The 19,266-nt window shown below is 40.9% G+C and overlaps 1 protein-coding gene and 1 long non-coding RNA gene across 2 annotated transcripts; both read left to right on the forward strand.

Moving 5' to 3' along the window:
- Window positions 1–15,182: 15,182 nt before the first annotated feature.
- Window positions 15,183–16,781, forward strand: LOC131885503 (uncharacterized). Its single transcript, XR_009373846.1, has 9 exons — window positions 15,183–15,227; window positions 15,441–15,728; window positions 15,790–15,895; window positions 15,988–16,052; window positions 16,131–16,148; window positions 16,213–16,285; window positions 16,401–16,416; window positions 16,531–16,571; window positions 16,677–16,781. It is a non-coding gene; the product is annotated as an uncharacterized LOC131885503 (long non-coding RNA).
- Window positions 15,224–18,488, forward strand: LOC131884907 (uncharacterized). The gene is made up of 14 exons (XM_059232802.1): window positions 15,224–15,227; window positions 15,694–15,728; window positions 15,790–15,895; window positions 15,988–16,052; window positions 16,131–16,148; window positions 16,213–16,285; window positions 16,401–16,416; window positions 16,531–16,571; window positions 16,677–16,781; window positions 17,649–17,769; window positions 17,844–17,965; window positions 18,044–18,126; window positions 18,199–18,310; window positions 18,385–18,488. The coding sequence occupies exons 1-14, from the start codon at window positions 15,224–15,226 to the stop codon at window positions 18,486–18,488; spliced, it is 1,005 nt and encodes a 334-aa protein (XP_059088785.1).
- Window positions 18,489–19,266: the final 778 nt, after the last annotated feature.

The raw sequence follows: 19,266 nt of genomic DNA on the forward strand, positions 1-19,266 counted from the left end.
TGGAACCCGGATGACTTTTTCCCCTCCCTGTGTGAGGGAGATGTGGTATACTGGTGCATGGGCATGTTGCTCATGCTCATTGAATCTGTTTTAGTCCAGTGTATAAATACCGTACTAGACAGAAATAGTCAGTCATCAAGTCTATCCAACTCCTTGTGGGTGATGTGCACCCAAAAGTATAGAACAATAAGGAAGACATTTAAGGCCCTTAAGGACTTGATAAGGTTTGTATCTACGCTGGAAACTAATCAATCCCAAGTAAAGGGCTAGTAAGAGAAGCTTTCTGAGATTTTTTTGGCTCCCCCGCGGCTGCCTGGTGTGTGCAATGGTGATCGGCTTTGAACACATTTAGTTACGTGATTCTCAAAATCAAGTTTCGAGTTCAGGTAGCCAGTGAGTTGATGCTCGTTTGTCTTCTTTGGTTGAAACTGAGTAACGCAAGATAAGTCAATCAGCCCGACACCCTGGTGCCCAACTACCAAAATGTGTTCAAAGCAAAGTCTCAAGTGGCTTGGCTGGAGTGACTTTTCTCTGACAAGCCCTCTAATCCCAAGGTCTTCAGTCTTTCTTAGAGGACCAATAGCTCAAATTAGACATGCCTCCAATGCATTTCGGAATGCATCTCCATACGCTTTCAAAATTCGAGATGTGATTGGACTAAGGATTTCAAAAGAGTTTTCATGGCAAATGCATTCCTGGATTTGAATGTTTGGGAAATCCAGCAGCAAGTTTGGAAAGCCCTAGTCACTTTTGATTGCATGTTTTTTTGCGGACTTCCTCGCCTCACTGGGATTGGAATCCCATCAGTTCAAGTCGAGAAATTTACTCATTTTACTGAACTTTTATTTATATTTATTATTTGTTCGACCTGGGGATTTTCCATTTTTCATGTTCTTGAGGACCTTCATAGCCTGCATGTAGGTAATTTCTCCTCTTTGGAATTGTTTCTCTTGTTCATCCACAACTGTGGTTTCTACTTCACCCAGAGAATCTCTGATAGTGTTGGGGTCTTCAAAAGCAATGTTTGTTGGATTCCTTGGCCAGTTACAAGTATCACATTTCTTGCCCGACAGTTATAGCATGATTGAAGTTAGGTGTAGGATTCCAGAATATTAGTCCGAATCTCCTTTTCTTTCGATATTAGCCGCTCCTCATTGTCTATAATTGACCCTATATAGTCTCGGCGCAAATTCCCTCTTTTCAAGGGAGCAGAAATGTCGTGATGTTCTTGCTCCATGGATGTTCCACTTAATTCTCGCCCTCACCTGAGCATCTTCGTATTCATCTTTATATAGCTCTTCTAGTTCCTCTTCGAATGAGGGCAGAGAAGCTGCTAGGGAATCATTGATCATTGAAGGTATTTTTAGCTATCTCGTCTTCTGCTGTCTGAATTTTGGTCAGCAGTGTTGAGTCGTTGTTTGAGGCAAGTTCTTAACTACATTTGGAAACAAATTTTGATCGGATCACCGGTTATTGAGACGAAAGGTTCCAGCGGAATCAATGGAACGTCCAGACGGGTTCGTAGTCGGATAAGGAATGAATTTATTGATGCACAGTGATGAGTGTGGTATATAGTTCAGAGCATCCCATATCACGTACATGAACATGACGAATTTTCCCAGTTTTGTTTATCAGACTTTACAGTAACTAGAAATTAAAATTAAAATCCCAAAGGAGTTGTCCAAACAGTTTCAGGTGAATTCCTCGTCCTTTCAGTGATTTTTGATGATAGACTAACTTGATATCCTAAACGGATATATCCTTTTCGGATTCGTTGAGGACGATCTGACTTGGGTGGTATCAACGCCGAAGGTTTTGGTAATCCTAAAGCCGGTGCGGAAGTTAAATGAGTAGTATCTTCAGGAGGCAAAGACAGAAGATGCCTCCTACGTAAAAACTTCCGATTTCTGCAAAGAACTGCTCCAGAGTTAGTTCTCACGAAGTACCGCCTGTTTTCGCCAGCTTCCACCACTTTTCCATAGATGGACCATGTCCCTGACTTGGAATCCAAAATAGCGACTAAATCTCCAACTGTTAGAACTTGCAGATTTTTAGACTGACGATCGAAAAGTGTTTTTGGTCGTTTGTCATATGATGTAGCTTTATCCAAAGTGGCGGACAAGATTCGATGTTTTGGAGAAAGAGATGTTCGGTGGGAAGGTAGAGAGTCTCTGAAAGGCATTCCAAACAGTTTCTCCGCAGGGCTCTTTCCATCTCTGAGACACGGCGTCTGCGATAAGACAGTAATGCACTGGATAATTTCTCTTAATTGACGGACATACATTTCCATGAGGCCTTGATGAGCTTTTTCATTGATTTCACCGCTGCTTCTGCTTTGCCATTGGATTGGGGAAAATAAGGGGAACTGACTTTATGTATAGCTCCCCTGTCATGTAGGAATTGTTCAAAAGCAACAGAGACCAACTGAGGTCCGTTGTCTGACCATATCACAGAGGGAGCGCCAGATCTAAAAAGGATGCCACGTATTGCTCCAATCAAACAAATTGAGGTTGTATCATGCCCTAAGTCGATATTGTCTGGCCAATCTGTCGCACAATCAACCACAATCAAGAAATATCTCCCATGCACTGTGGCTAGGTCAATCGCTAATTCATCAAATTGGCGTTCAGGTCTCGGTTTTTGAGTAAGTGGCTCAGATTGTTGTATCGGTAGGACAAAAACGGCAAGTAGAAACGAAGGTTTCGATGCCCTTGTCAATATTTGGCCAATAAAGAACTTGACGTGCCCGTGCTTGTGCGCGCGTAATGCCTTGATGAGCCTCATGAAATCGGGCAAGAATAGACGAACGGAGTAATTCTGGAATGAAAAGGCGAATTCCAAAGAGGATAAAGCCCTCCTCATCAATAGTACGCTCATGTCTGATTTTCCAGAAATGTTTCAAATCGTTGGCTAAAAGCCCCCTTGAGTCTGGAAAACCACTTTGAATATGTTTCTTCAACAATTGCTATGCCCCACACTTTCCAGCATGAACTTTCAAGTCTTGAAGTAAGGGATAAACTGGATCTCCTGATGTCATTGCTCGGATCATCGCAGGAGTACACGCTTCTGTGACACTTCCATCAAATTCAACTTCATTGTCAGCAACATCTCGATCTTCTGGTATACCAACAGGATGTCGAGACAAAGCGTCTGCAGCCTCATTTTGCTTTTCAGCCATCCATTTCACCGTGACATTAAATCCTAGCATTTTGGTGCGAATTATCTGAAGTCTATGATTTTCGATTTCATCCAAACGATGACTGTTGCATATTGCAACAAGAGGGTTGTGATCTGCGATTACCCAAAAGAGATCCATTCTTTGTAAGAATACTCTGCACTTTTCCAGGGCATATTGGATCCCCCACATCTGCAATTCAATAACCGCATGACCAGTCTCTGTATCTTTCAACAACCTGTAGCCAACCTGCACAGTTCTCCAAATTCTGTCATCATCTTCTTGTTGTAGTAAGAATCCTAATCCAACCCGAGACGCATTGGTGACCAGACGGGTGGGTTTGTTTAGCCGGAAGTAACGAAGTCTGACGGTGTCAGCAAGTTTTCTTTTGGCAGATGTGAACGCTTTCTCATGCATTTGATCCCAATGCCATGAGTTGCGTGATTGAAGAAGGCCTCGCAATGGTTCCAGTGCCTCAGACACATTTTTGTTGAATGCTCCAACTTGATTGGTAAGGCCAAAGAAAGATCTCACATCTGAAATGCCGGTTGGCGTCGGAAATTTGGACACAGCCTGTTTGATATCGGTTGATATGGCGTACCCATCTGGTGACAACAGAAATCCTGCAAACCTCACCTCCGTTTTGGCCAATTGAATCTTGGAAAGGCTCAGAGATATTCGTTTTTTTCTGCAGCCTTCTAAAAACATGGCCACTTGTTGAAAGTGTTCTTCTTCATTGGACGAGAATATAGCAATGTCATCGACAATTTTTCTGACAAATGTCAGTCCTTCTAGAGCTTCTGACATCCTTCGATTGTAATGCTCGGAAATCGAGTTGGCGCCATATGGAGCTCTCAAGCTCTTGAATCTACCGAATGGAGTTATAGCAGTCGTAAGATCCTGGCTCTCAGGATCAAGTTCGCACTGATGGTAGCCTTTGAGGGCATTGAACATTGAAAATACTTTGGAACTATCGGGAATATCCATCACCGCTTCTAATGGCGTATTACTCCAATATAGTTCCCGTTTGACACAAGTATTCAAATTTGTGAAATAAATGCAATGTCGGTACCTCTCGTGGGAATCGACACTATTGGGTGGCACCAGACCGTAGGTTTAGTTTGAGGCTCAATCAACCTGTTCTTCACAAAGGTGTCTAACACTCCATGGTCTAACTCGTCTTTGAGTTTTTGAAGTAGAGGAAGGGCAACAGTTCGTGGATGAACGACTGCAAACGGGACGGCTCCATCCTTTAAATGAATTTTGTAGTGTTCCCCCTCCATAGCCTTGACTTAAACCGTCAAATAAATCAGGGTATTGATCTATCAGTTGTCCAAAAGAGTCAAGAGCCATCATCGAAACTTGTTCTTCTCTGAGCGGAGACGATATACCGGGCGTTGCAAAAGTATTGAGACCATTTTTAGAACATATTATATGACCTAAACATGTTCTCATTTTAATTTTGAATTTCCCGCCTGATGCAGGCACTTGCAATTGACAAATTCATTTCAAAAAAAATTCATTTTGATAACTTTCGTTTGCGATGGAGGCCAAAAGGATTGAAGTGGCTGCCCTCCTCCGCGCCGGGCACTCCACCAAGGCCATCATAGCCTTGGCCAATGTGAGCAAGGCCACTGTCTGCCGCACGAGGAATCACCTGGCAGCTGGAGACGACCTCGAGGACAAGCCCAAGAGTGGAAGGCCGACCAAGTTGACCCCAGAGGCCGTGATGAAGGCCTTCAAGGCCAAGTCGGACATGCCCATGTCCAAGATGGCCAAAAAGAAAGGCGTGAGCACCTCCACGGTGTCCAGGATGGTCAAGTCCGCTGGAGGAAAGTCCCTGAGGAAAGTTGAACGCCCTCTCCTCAGCAAAGGTCATCAAGAAGTCCGTGTACAGCGTTGTGGACGCCTTCTGAATGACCTCAAACATCACGGCGATCGGGTCATCTTCTTCTCGGACGAAAAGACCTTCAGCTTCAGCAAGGGCCAGGCCAGCATCCGCAACGTGACCAAGACCAAGCACCCGGCCAGTGTGATGATGCTGGGGGTGGTGGCCTCGACCGGGGATAAGATGGCAAACCATTTGGTTCCCGTCCAGATACCGGCTCACTGCCGCCAACTACTTGGAGGTCTTGAGCACCAAGGTTTTGCCATAGGTGCTGAAGATCTGGAAGAAGTCTGGCAAGGCCTCGTATGTGTTCCAGCAGGATGGGGCGCCAAACCACACGGCCAACAAGGTGCAGGCCTGGATGGCCGAGAACATGAAATTTTGGCCCAAGGACTTCTGGCCACCCCAGAGCCCCGACCTCAACCCACTGGACTTCAGCATTTGGTGGCATGTAGAGTCCAAGGCCTGTAGAACCCGCCACAACAATATCAAGGACCTCAAGAACTCCGTCAACCAGTACTGGAAGACCATGAGGAAAAGCTACGTCATCAATGTGTGCAAGTCCTTTCGCCGCCGCCTGGAGAATGTCCTCGAGGCCAATGGAGGCCATATTCATAAATAACTACCAACATAATTTATCTTACCCTGCTTCAATAAAATATAACATGTATTACATCATCCAGATCAATCAGAAGTCCCTGATGTGCATCTTGCGTAGTGGTCTCAATACTTTTGCAATGTCCGGTAGGTGGTGTTGGTGCAATGGGTGGGTTAACTGAACACTGATTGCTGCGTGGATTTTACCATTACTGGTAGCAAAGGCTCACCTTCTCAAAAAAGGAACGCACCATTGCATTTTTTACTTGCCGATTTTTTTTTTGAAAAATGAGAATTTGCCTTTTGTACAAGTACAAGATGACACAGAAGTTTATTTCGGTTGGGTTTTTGATCATATTAACCATCACAATAGATCTTCGAAGAATATCTTTTTTAAGTCGTGGAGAAGCCGCCTACCTTCTCAAAGTCTCGGTTATAGTTCTTAGAATGTTCCCTTCCAAGTTTTATAACTGTTCTGCCTTCAAGCTTGCAATGTCTTTTCGCGGTTTATCTTAAGGTGCTCATTCGTAGACGAACCCAAGGAATTGAAAAAATACTTACATCAATTTTAACAAACACTATCAAAAATGTTTTGTTTGGGGGAGCTCCCAGGCCATTCCCCTTCCCTCTTTCGTTAAAAAACAACATCAAGTCATTAAAAGTCAGCCAATGTCACTCTACGGGGAAGAGGATCAAATTTTTAAACTGTACCGCAAATGCGTTTACGATAACTTGATACCTGACGACTGAATCACTAGCCAGCTCGACCTGGATGTTATGAAATATACGACATGATTTTAAGTATCTTTGTTTTTCCAGTGCCATGATATAATATCTAGCCAGCCTATGAGCGATCTGAAAAAAGGCCAAACGGCTGAGAAATGGGCTCTCAGACATTGGCTGTTTTATTAGCGGATTGACCGCGTGCTGCCTTTGACTTTAATTGTGATTGGAACATTTGAGGCATCAGTTTGGTTTCGGCACCACTTGCAACTCGTCCTTTGGTAGCCGCCAAATCAATTTTTTTATCAAATGGGTATCTAGCCTTGGATTTCGGAATTTTTAAACTGTACCGCAATACTGCTTATACTGCATTTCCCAGAACCCTATGCAAATTTATTAGCAATCTTTGACACTTTCTGTATTTTATTATGCAATTTCAGTTACTTCAGAACAAAAATGTGAATATTTCTGCATTTTGGGATTTCTTTAAACAGGTTCTTGTCAATTTTGGGGAGAAAATTGGAAATATTATCCCTAACATGTGATGAAACATAATCTCAATAACAATAAAGTTGTAAAATAGTATGATTGTGACATTATCAACATTCTGTTGCATAACTCAGGTGCATTTTTATCATGAAATATTAAAGACATATATGTACACGATGCTAGTCTAACTGATTGATCTGAGTGGCAGCTTAAACAAAGCAAGAATCTACTCCACAGGTTTGTTTGCTTGTTTGTTAAAGAGCCAGACGGCACCTCTCTCACTTGGCCTTCCATCTGATGAAAGGTGTCCCAATTGTGGGATATTTTCGTTTCATCGTCATAGCCAGCATTAATTATTACCTCACTCTTGGGAATGACCTTAGTTTGCCCATTTAGGCTGTCAAAGCAATGACTTATGTCGTAATTTGAATACCTATAACGGGTTCGCTGTAGCGGGGTTCTACTGTACTTTGAACAAAAGATCGACTGTACAAAATGGTTTGAAATGTAAAACTCAACGCTAAAATATTTCTCTTCATTGAGCAACCTCTTAAAAATGGTTTGCGACGGTTTTATTCTGGACTCGACTGGCAGTGTTTTGAAGTTATTTCGTTTTCACTAGCCACGGATATTGTTATTTATTGTTTATTCTTGAGAGCCACTCGAAGGCAAAATGCTTAGAAAAGAGTATAAAAAAGTGGATTTATTCAAAAAAACAGACAGGAAAATACGAGAATGATGCAAAATTGGTTTGGGGTAGGAATCGTCAGAATTCCGGTTGTCTGGTAGAGGTGCCAGACCAAATCTATTCTCGGGTTGCTGCGAGTAACATGGCACTGAATGGAATGAAATTCCGCTCAATGACCTTTGGGTCGACGCCATTAGACACTCCATTATTAGATGATGAAGCTAAGGACATTGAGCAGGTGTCATCCATGAAGGGTTTAGGTGTAGTCCTCCAAGATAATAGAAAGTTCGATGAGCATATCCAATTGAAATTTGGTAAAGCTTTCCAAACATGTGGTTGGATATATTGTACGTTCAAGTCCAGAAATAGTATCACGATGCTAATTCTGCACAAGTCGATTGTTTAGCCACATTTTGAAGATGCTTCATCCATTTGGGCTCCAATAAGTTCAACGGGTTTGCAAAAGGTCGAACAAGTCCTAAGATATTTCACTAGGAACATCACAGGATATTAGAGAGCTCTCGTAGTGGGAGAGACTAAAAAATTTGGGACTGTACAGTGTAAGGAATTGTACAGAGAAGGTACGAAAGGTATCTGATATTGTACGTTTTTTAAAAGCATGCATGAGTTTTGTCCCAACCCAGGTTTTAGTGTCGATCAAACAGTATATGAAAATTAAAGTTAAGTAAACTTAAAAATAATTTCGCCTTGAACTGCTGGGATTCCAATCCCAGTAGAGTTACGGAAGTCCGAGAAAAAAAATGGAAATTTCATAACTTGGCAGAATCAGACGAATGAATTGAGACAATTGACCGAAAGCAACGAACGGACCAAGACATTTGGACAAAAAGAAAAATAAACTGAGACAATTGGACAAAAATTGACCAAGTGGTTTTTATTGCGAGACAAGCATCTCATTGGATATTTTTACATTTTCAATGCAACACATGATCATACTATTTTGTTGTCGTGGTCAATTTGGGCCCATTCTGGGATGCAACGACGCAGGGACGGGAATTGACAAAGACAATTGGACAAAAAAGACGAATAAACCACAAAAATGACATTAGTTACACGGGGTTCTTGTAACTAGTACATAGAGAAAAGCATTTTCAATTCCTTGTTTTGTGTTCAATCTCAATGGGTTTGAAACGCACCTTCACCGAGGTTCCCTTGGAGTCAATTGAAAGCTGATTTGGTATCCCACGCACTAACTGTAGTCATTTGAACTCCATGTACTTAGATCTAACAATTCGAAAAGATATTGTTCAATCAGGGTTCCACTCAAATTGTCTTAATGCTGGTCACATAGAGTATTGCCAAAGTATCGAAGTTCGTAGGGAAAAGAGGGAAGAGAGAAAAGCAAGAAAGTGGTTAAAGCGAGAAAAGAAGAGGTGAATGAGTCTAGTGACTTGGAGTCGGGTGGGAACGATTATGGATATAATTCCACCTCTAGTTCATAGAAGTTTTCTTTGACGGCACTCGGACAGGAGGTAAAATTGCACCCCGATTGGCAACTCCGAAGGGAGAGCAGTTGGGGGTTCTAAGGCGGCATCATTCACCGACTACTCTTCTAGACATCCGCCTACGAACACATTGAACACTCGACGAAATCTCACTTTAAAAAGCACAAATCACCAAGGGGTAAATGGCAAAAGTGCGCCTTGAGCGTGCCTATTTTGGAGGCAAAAGAGAAAAACAATAACGAAAAGAGAACTAGAATTAAAACATAAGATTAGGTGTTTTCATGTTTGACGTGACACAAAAGCTGCTTTGTCCCGGAGGAAACTGACACTACAAGGCTTACTTTCAGGGCTGGTAATGTAATGATCTTCCAATCTTAATCGCTCACTAATCTGAGAACTGAGAAGAAGGAATTAATGTTGGCAGTGGAGTAAAAAAGTTTCTTTGAATAATAAAAAACACTCTGGACAGAGAGATCTTTTGTCAGACTTGGAAATCAGCAAAAATATGACAAAAGGGTGTGCCGAAGAGCAGAAATAGGGCTAAGATCTGAAAAGAATTGAAAAGTCTGAGTCGAAATATTCTAAAGTTATTTGTCTAAGAACTGAAAAGAAAGAGAAATAGACCTCTTAAGGCCAAGATTTGTCTGCCAAAATCATAAAGGGAATCCCCTGTTGGTAGTCTAGTGACGGGATAAAACAAAAAATAGCGGCAAACTGAGACCTAAGATTACGAATTTACAAGGCATTAGTAACAAAATTACAGTAATTTGTTCCTTTTCTCGAAAAAGGAACTGTAATTATATTTTAAAGTTGTGTAATTGCAACGACCCAAAATCTACAAGAATTACTCATTACTCGTTCCTTTTCAGCTCCAGAATGGCCTTTAATTTTTCGTTTATCTCGTGACAGCTGAAGAACCTTAAACCTGAACAGAAATTGCCATTTTTACAAATTCCATCTAGCATATTTTGATTAAAGAAAGTCGAGGTTGAAAATTGTGTTTGCTTTTCACCGCCCTGAAGGTGTTATTAGTTTTGAATCTTGTTGCATTTGCTACTTTAGTGCTTATATCTTCTCAATCTAATTCTGTTGGACTCAAGCACGGAAAATGGCTTGAATATGATGCTTTAAACTTCCAAAGCCTCCTCACTTCACTTCACTGAAGGGATAGACTTATTACAGAGAAGCTTAACCGACTTCACAATGTCGAATTCTGTTTTCCATCATGAATTTTGCGACATTGTTTCAAACCTTTAACAATCATTATCCCATCCAGGGTCCCAATCTTGACTCCTAAAAGTATTATGATGAGATACATTTTGAACAATTATGCCAAGATTAAATGTCAAGGCTCATTATTGAAAAATGTTGACAAGAAATCTTCAAATGTTACACATTAGTATTGTTTGAGTCAAAACACTCCATTTCTTTTGACAAGAATAGTCTGGATGGGGTAAACCATAAAGTATTGGTCATCTAAAATTTTAGTAAAAGTAATTGTACCGAGTAACGCCATTATATATTTTTTCGATTAATGGTTGGGTACCGAATTACTATTTTTGACTAAAGAACTGTAACTTTAATTCTTTCCTTTTATTGAGGAACTACTAATGCCCTGCGAGTTTATATTTTCAATTATGCTTGACATTCATAGTGGCGTGCCAGAAAACCGTTTGTTATTCTGAAAAATTAACCTTGACTTTTCTTCAAACCACGGTTGTCCCTGAAAAAACTCGATTTTTACGTCATGAAGGAATCTGGTGGATATTTGGTAAACCCTATTTTGAAAATATGCTTCATCCTATATGTAAGGTTAACTAACCATTCTCCACTTTAATGTAACTAGTTATTTAACTGCTTTGAGAAATGGTCAAAATAGACACAGAGTCAAAGGATAAACAAGTTAAGAGGTGGTGATGCTAAACTTTTTTTTGTAACACAGACGGAAACTAAGTTGCTATTTTCCGATTTTTTCGATTTTCTGACATTTCTATCTTTGGAAAAAAACGGAAAATTGCAAAGTCAGAGCTTTCCGATTTTTTTATCGTGAAACCCCGAATGCTCTAATTACAAGAGTTGTCATTCAAAGGATATAAACAATCATAGTGACCCAAGTACGGTCTTTAGGCACTAAAGCTATAGTCCTTTTCGTTCTGCCTTCCCTCCTCTCGTTGCGGACAAACAAACATAGAAATACAAGAATACGTTCTAAGATGCTTGACTTTAACAAGGTATGTTTCGTTGACCAAGTTATTGCTGATCTATTTTAACACCATAAATATACCACCTACCCTTCTTAGAGACCTTTCAAATCTTGTAAGGTTAAAATTACAAAGACCTTATACATCCAAATAGTGATAAACAGATAGCTATATGTAGTATGTTTGCAGCATACCAGAGAGATTTCTTCCTCATCTTTTTCCATCAAATCGTGCTAAAAAAAGCCAATGGTAAATTTAGAAAAAGTATTGCTCTTAAGGTTAGTCACCCAAAACTTGAGCAACTATTCAGGGTGTGAAGAAATTAAGGGCCACCTTTCGTGCCTTCAGATAATTCTTCCCCCGTCCTCGAACAATTGCTGGATCATATTGAGTCGCACTGTTTCATTTGAAGGCATTATTACAAACCTTATCACTATACCATGAAAGATCCAATTTTAGCCTGATGGAAATTGTTGATCCTCTGATGTTTGTCCATCCAAAGACTGATTTGTGTAATTTCAGATTTCCGCCCTCTGTTCTTAGGGTTTTGCAATTCTTGTATGAAGTTTTCCATTTACCAAACTTTTCAAGGATGGACACTAAGAGGCTCACGCAACTCCCTCGGCCTCTATACATCCTCCAGCAGGCCATTAGCTTTGGTTCCGACCTCAAGATTGCGCTCAGTGGAATATTCGAACATTGTTTTTGGTGGCCGACGATGGGAGGGTTGTCGATCGCCTTTAGGCTCAAATTACGTTTGTGATGTGTCATTATGCTTTCAACAGTTTCTCTGAATCCAAACCTGGTTGTCAATGCCAATCAAATCTTTAAGCGGGAAGTAATCTTGTCAAAAAGACCTTAGAAGGACCTTGATTTCTTTACACCCTGTACTTTTCTTAGCAATAATTGGTTGGAAAAGATGATTACCAAAATGTTGAAGCGTTGTCAATCATACAGTAGACAACCTCCTGAAAATGATAATTTACCTGCCATAATTGTTCGGAATTTTACCTTTAGAGAATTGGAAATGTCTTCTAGAGGAGTTGACGGCTTACTCATTGTGTGACATACTTGGGCAATAAATTGTTCATTAAATAATCTCTTGATAAACTGAAGCATCTAAGAGTTTCTACATTTGTTTGTCCGCACCTAGACGAAGCGAAGGGCGCTTCCTCTTCTTAATAAAAAGCACAGGTACGACTTGTTGAAGTAAGCTGCAGCGCATTTTTCTCCGGATTCTGTAGTCCTTGAATGAGCTTTTTGGCATCCTTGTCCAAGCCATTCATCAGCCACAGCGAACCCTCCAATATGAAAATACGATACCTTGTTCGGATGGAGTAGTAACCTCCCTAAGCAAAAGTTTTTATTGGACAATACGAGTTTCGTCCATTTGACATGACTGGAGTCAACCAGTATGGTATTGAAATGGACTAGACGGAACGATCAACTTCTTGGTGATGGTTAAATGCAGCATTGTGAAATTAGTCATTCATCGCACTCGTTTTTAATTTTTTAATGTCCATGGATAGAACCGCAATGATTGAAACTAATCCTTTGTTCAAGAAAATGTAATATCGGAGAAAAAGAAAAGAACTTGGATGAATGCCCCCTCCAAATGTTTTAACATGCAATTTATCGATAGAGTATGTACGCGTACGTTGTTCACTCAATCATGCGGAATCAAATTAAATGGAGAAAAGCCAATCCAGGCATGAAGAAAAACATCACGCATATCTGATTGCATATGAAAACTTAATTGGCTTCTTCAAGAACCGTTCCCACTGGACAATCTGATAATTGGGATGTCATCAATGCGAGACGACATTCCCAGGTTCTGTTCAAATCGTAATTGGTCGGATGGAACCGGGATTCAATTTTGTGGTTACTATCACTGTAACAGGTGTGTGGCCATTGGCGTTGCGAGCAACAACCAGCAGAGTGTGAAATTAAAATCGAGCAATAGCAATAACACTATCGGATTACATTACCTAAACGGAAAAGAAATCCCACTTGGGAAGTGCTTTGTCTTCGCAACTCCCAGCAAAATAAAGTGCACTAACAAAAATCATTTTTCTCAACCCCTTGTCAACACAGCTTGGGAAAATAAAGCAAACCATAAGCAGACACTTTCGTAAACTCCTCTGACAAGTGGACAGTGTCAACATTGCTTGCTTCAAAGAATGAAAAAAGGATGATTGACAACAACTAGCTAGAGCAACGTGAAAAGGTGACTCATATCAGCAATGGTAAATGATGAGGCTAACCATTGCAACCAATAAATGATGATCCTGGTGATGAAGATGCAACACTCCCTTAGTGTGGTTTCCTTATTGTTTAGGTAAACAATCTCAGTGATGCGTCATAGGCCTTTCCCCAACTTGACTTTGGTCACTCAATCATTACATAAAAAATGTTGGTGGGGACTTATCCTCACTCACCCCTTGCAGTCACTTTGGATTTGAACTCGCCAGCTTCTGCGAACTCGGGTAAGCCCTCCTTCTCTTCATCTGATGTCTTCTTCAAATCCATGAATGGGGACTCTGGGTAGGAGTCCACGTCCTCCGACATTCTTCAACGCTCTCCCAAACAAATTCTCAATGGGGAACGGCCTACGTATCACGGAATGTATATTCCAATACGAACAGCTCAGCACAATGCCATGCTTCTCATTCTTAAATGGGTTCTATTTTTTAACCTGTAGTAGGAATGCAGTTCCAGTACAAGAGCGACGCATTGAATTGAAACCGCTACTCAGGCATGAAATTGCGCATTTTGATTATATCGGGTGGCGATTAAGCCATATAATTTTTCTTAATGTGATTTTTTAGATATGATCTGACGGAATTCGTTTGCCAGACGAGTTAACGACAGCTCAAATTTGGTATTGCCTATGCTTTAGAGCAAGTCATTCGAACGGAAAATGACTCCATTTTGGTCCAAGAGGCTCGTATATCGTAATTATTATTATGGTATGTCCTAAGCTGCCCTCAGTTCTAGAAATTCGCCCAATCACTTTCAAATTCATACTTGGCTTGGAGAGACTAGACTTGGCTTGAACAGGAGTTAATGTTTTTGCCTCTGTCTGTTCGGGTTTTTCGAGTTTCTATCCCTCAAAAAGTCTTAACATGGTCTCATTTATAATAACTAGTTGAAGGGCTATAGAACGATTCTATTTCACTGCATGTGGTAGAAAATATTGGTTGACATCATCTCTTGGTTGCAGCCAATCTCTTGGCGATAGTGGTATGTTTGATCAGCGAGTTCTATATTTTGCGAATTGATGACGGTCATGTCGAAGCGTTAAAAAAAGAAGGAAAACCGTGTTGATAATAAATTGTCTCAATCCACGTGAATAAAGTGAACAAAGCAGATGTTAGAGTGCAGAGGAATGTGCTGGAAAATTTGGTTTTTGTTTTAAGAAGGGGATGGGCCTGATAGAACAGACCCTCTGTAAGTGCGGGATTACTGTACAATGTAACTAAAAAAAATTGGCGATAGGACGTTCCGTGTCATTTAGAAGATATTGAGGCAAACAGAATCATTGAACCAACGATTTAATCATGCGCTATCTGAAAAGAAACTTATGATTGACTCGATCCTAGCGAGTCAAAAGACCAAAAAGTCTTTAAAACCCTTTATGCATTGTAAAAAAAATGAGCTTACAATGCACGGTGATGTAGGTTGACAGAGCCAAATCGCAATTCAGGTGGAACTTCATTTGACTACCAAATATCAACCTGCGCCTGATCATGATAATTTCCATCTTTATGACGTCATACAAGTCAATGTGCACGTTTATTTCCCTTCATTTTTCCGTCAGTCAACACCTTTACACGGCGTTTGTTGCCGGCAAACACGGCTAACCTAGTTTTCATCGTGCTCGTCTTTCACGCACTTCAGGCCAATTTCGATCACCAATGACGGTGAGGCCGCCAACAATTTTTCTACCAACAATCAGTTGCGATTTTCCTTTCGCCCGGATCGCACGAAGACATCATGGGTAACATTCACGGAAATAGCTTTCTGGGAAATAATTGTTCCTGTTGTTTTTGCTTTCATATTTTGTGAACAAACCTTTCTTCAGGAGAATTGGGGCAAATTGTGTCATTTCTGGTGCTTGATCAAGCTATATGTTCCAAGTTATTTGACAATATGTTCTCGATTTGTCGAATTCGAGGCAGTTTTCGTAATCATTTCATCTCCTCTCTTCTAGTTTCAAGACATTGTTTATGTGTACTTTGGATGGTGATCTTCGTCTTTGGAGGAGCCGTCTCACAAAAAGACAATCAAACCAACGTGCGACAGAAGAGTATGAAAAATGTTTCTGGCTTCTCTTTAAGTTTTTAAATCAAACGTTTGTCAGATCCCTCGGTTGGGACCCTTGATCAGGACTTGACTCCCTCAATTAGAGAATTTGCCCCTCCCTTTGAAAATACTTAGTTGCTATTTTTTTCTTCTTCTTTTAGAATTGTTAAGCATTTTTAATATTGTCACCTTTAAGGTAAGTTAAGACTCAATCATTTAATCCAATGGTCTCGAAAGGGGTTTCCATGATGTTTTAGAACGAGGGTTGTACATCAACGGGAGCTGGCAATGATGGTGGAACCTGCCTGACTGCCACCGAGTGCACTTCCAAAGGTGGATCTGCGTCCGGTAATTGTGCCGCAGGTGGGTCATGGACACAGTACTTACTTCATTTTGGAACATTATCCCTGGTGCTTGGACTATTATCATGTGTGTGTGTGTGTGTTTTCTTTTAGGTTTCGGAGTGTGCTGTGTTTTCAGTTTGACCGGAGCATGTGCAAGTGGCCAGACCGTTTCTCAGGTAAAAAGTCAAATGCGTCAAGATAATTTTAACACGTGATAAAATCTTTTTCTTAATGGGAACTGGTTTCTTTTTTAGAATTGCACATACATCCGGGTAAGATAGTGACGACCGTACGTATTTTTCAGATAGTCATAAAGAATTGGTCTTTTCGTTACAGAACAGTGGATATCCCTCGGCCGACACCACCGTAAGCGAAACGTGTACATACAACTTCGACCGGATTTGCGACAGTAAGTTCTCAATCCAATTATGATCCAAATTTTCTCGTAGCTGTTGCTGTTGGTGAGGAAGTAGGTTTTCAATCAAAACTCAACTAATTTGCTTTTACTTTTGCTCTGTCTTTAGATCTTTGCCAAATCAGGTAAGCCTCCTTGTCGCATATACGTAGATGTCATACTTACAGAAAGAGTGACATTAATAACCCTTGGATTCTTATTTGTTGGTATTTTTGTCATCAATTACTTTCTTTTTTCAGGTTAGATTTTGATACTTTGAATTCGTTGAGTTCAGCAACAGGTAAGTAGGTCTATTATATACTCAACGAGCATGTCGTCAGAGCAGGAAACATTTCCCATTGGCTCTTTTTTGCTTTGTACTCTAATCTTTTTTAACATGGTTTAGGCTTGTGTGGAACCGCCGCAGATGCCATAACAGTCACTAGCCCATTTTCATCTTCGGCCACCGCGTTTCCGCCGACAGTATGTGGAACATTGACGGGACAGCACAGTAAGTGGAACAAAATGAAAGATTGTTTTTTTCCTTTGATGAGAAACGTAATCCAGTGTGGTTAATTCGGAGGATGGACATAGGCATCCAGATTTTGAAGTCGATGATCAGAGTCAGGTTTGCGGTCAAGCAGGACTTAGGAGATAAAAACACCTTCTAAGCAATATCACACAGGCCAAACAATTTGCAAATTCGAGGCTTCTCCTGAACTGACACAGGCGTGGCTCACCGGTCATCCTGTTCTCCGACGGAAAACTGATCCGATCCGGGTCGAAAGGGTCTCCAACAACCCATGTCTACATTTCTGATATGAGGGTCGATGAAGTTGAGGAAAATGTCAAATTCATCTTTGTGCAGCCTCCGGTATGGTTCTTGGAGTTTTCGGATCAGATTGCAATGACATCTGGCCTCCACTCCTTCGCAACTTCAACTCCTTGGATTATTTCATTTAGGCGGGAGTTGAGAGAGTTAGTGGCCGTTACAAGGCACATGGGTCAGTCAAGTCTTTGAAGACCCCTATCATGTCTGCGTGAAGGAACTTGTCAGCGTTCTACATCATCAAGGTGTCAGATTCTTACCGTTGCTGTATGGAGGCCGTGATAGTCGTTAAGGGTGAAACTTTCATGTCTTCCATTGCTGTTCCACTAGCTTTTCTGAGTCATTTTTGAGGTTGCGTGTCGATCTAAAGTTCAATATTATGCTTGGGAAATACACTTCCGCGTTATTTGTCATGTACACCAAGTTTCCCGCTTCTGACTCAAGATGTAGTTGAACGTCAATAGAAATGTCCAGAACTAACGTGGAGAATACAATTTTTGACTCCCTAAAACATTGTCAGGTTTTATGCGGTTTTATTCTCAATTATAGTGTATTTTGAAACGGGGACAACTGGAACGGCTGGAGCTTTGTCCCTTGCCAAAGGAACGACTGATGGAAGTCGGAACTACCAAATCAAAGTTACCTATTACACGTGTGATAATTTGGCTAAGTATGATACAATTCATAGCTGAGCCGCTTGCAAAAACTCGTGAAGTTCTAAGCCTGTATTTGTCGGGTTTTCAGGGCCCCTCCTGGTTGCACTCAATACTTCACCGGGGAGAGTGGCTCCTTCCAATCCTACAACTACCAAGGGAATCAACTCCTGCAGAGCATGAATTACAACAACTGCTTCCGACAAGAAGAAGGTGAGCCCTCATGAAGTGTGAATACATCAGTTATCGATATGGTCATCGATCCAACACTGCATACTTTCTATCTCTTAGGGTTTTGTCGATTGCAAATCAGCGAGGCCACGGCAATGACTCCGGATCCATTCATTCTGTCGGCTGATCCTACAAAAACTGTGGTAAGCTGTACCAATCTATTTAAGGAAATGTTGGCACTTTAACTGAACCCTGGCGGACACCTTAAATTTCAGCATGATTGTTCTGAGCTAAGTTACGTGAGTTTTATGACCCCAACGAATACGATGTTTTGCGGTGGAGTTTTGAGTTCCGTGATAAATGACATGATCCCTGGAGCACTGACGTGTGAGAAAGAATATGTCCCAATTAAGGAAATTTGCACTAATTTCTCTTTAACGAGATGCTTATTCACATTTCAGCCGCTCCTGGCGACTCTTTTCTGGTTGGATTGCGAACTGTGGGCACAACCTTGGCCGGTTTCACTGGATTCAACTTGAATTACAAGCAAGTGGCTTGTCCCTAAAGGCCATTTAGCGGATGTGAAACGATGATAGAAATTCTTCTGGTTATATTCATGAATTGTTACGAATATTTATCTTATATCGAAATATACATGGTTCAACAAAAAATGTCTTGAGATCTTGTTTCTAAAGCAAAGATTCATACGAAATCAATTACAATAAATCTGCCCTGTATCAGAGCGAGCCAAAATTAAGGGTATGGATGAGGAGCGAAGTGTCTAGATACAGCTCCCCCATTCAAACGTTCGTAGAGTTGCATCTAGGAAACCTGACTAGTCCATTCATACATGCCCTCAAGAAGAGGGATAGTCCTATTGATTAGTTACATGGGGTTAAATTAAAAGAAATAAGACCTAACATGTCAAAGGTATTTGTGAATATTGATCTCAAACTTGGGATTTGTCTTAGGACCAATAGAGAGAGGATTATTATGCCGAAAAAAGAGCACGCCAATCCATCTTTGATGAGCCTCTTTAATTCTGAAATTTCTCGGAACTCGCCAAGGGGATCGAGTTCTATTAGACGGATTTCAGTCCGAACTGATTTTCATACAAGCGAATTCCAGTACAACGATTCTATTCTTTGTGGCTGAGAGTAAAATACAATTGTTTTACACACTCCTTCCATGAAGGATTTTCGCAGGTTACTGAAAATCCGACAAACATGAACAATTTTACGTATGGGAAATGCTCATTCTGTGTCATGGTTAGGCCATATTTTGAGTATTCATCGCTCATTTGGGTTCCTATGAGTGCAGCAGTCCCAATATTCAACGATTTT

The sequence above is a fragment of the Tigriopus californicus genome, chromosome 8 (assembly GCF_007210705.1).
Source record: "Tigriopus californicus strain San Diego chromosome 8, Tcal_SD_v2.1, whole genome shotgun sequence".
Classification (NCBI taxonomy): Eukaryota; Metazoa; Arthropoda; class Copepoda; order Harpacticoida; family Harpacticidae; genus Tigriopus; species Tigriopus californicus.

Coding starts and splice junctions, on each gene's coding strand:
- LOC131884907 (XM_059232802.1), top strand. Junction 16,782..17,648: donor AACATTGACGGGACAGCACA/GTAAGTGGAACA, acceptor TCTCAATTATAG/TGTATTTTGAAACGGGGACA. Junction 17,770..17,843: donor ACGTGTGATAATTTGGCTAA/GTATGATACAAT, acceptor TCGGGTTTTCAG/GGCCCCTCCTGGTTGCACTC.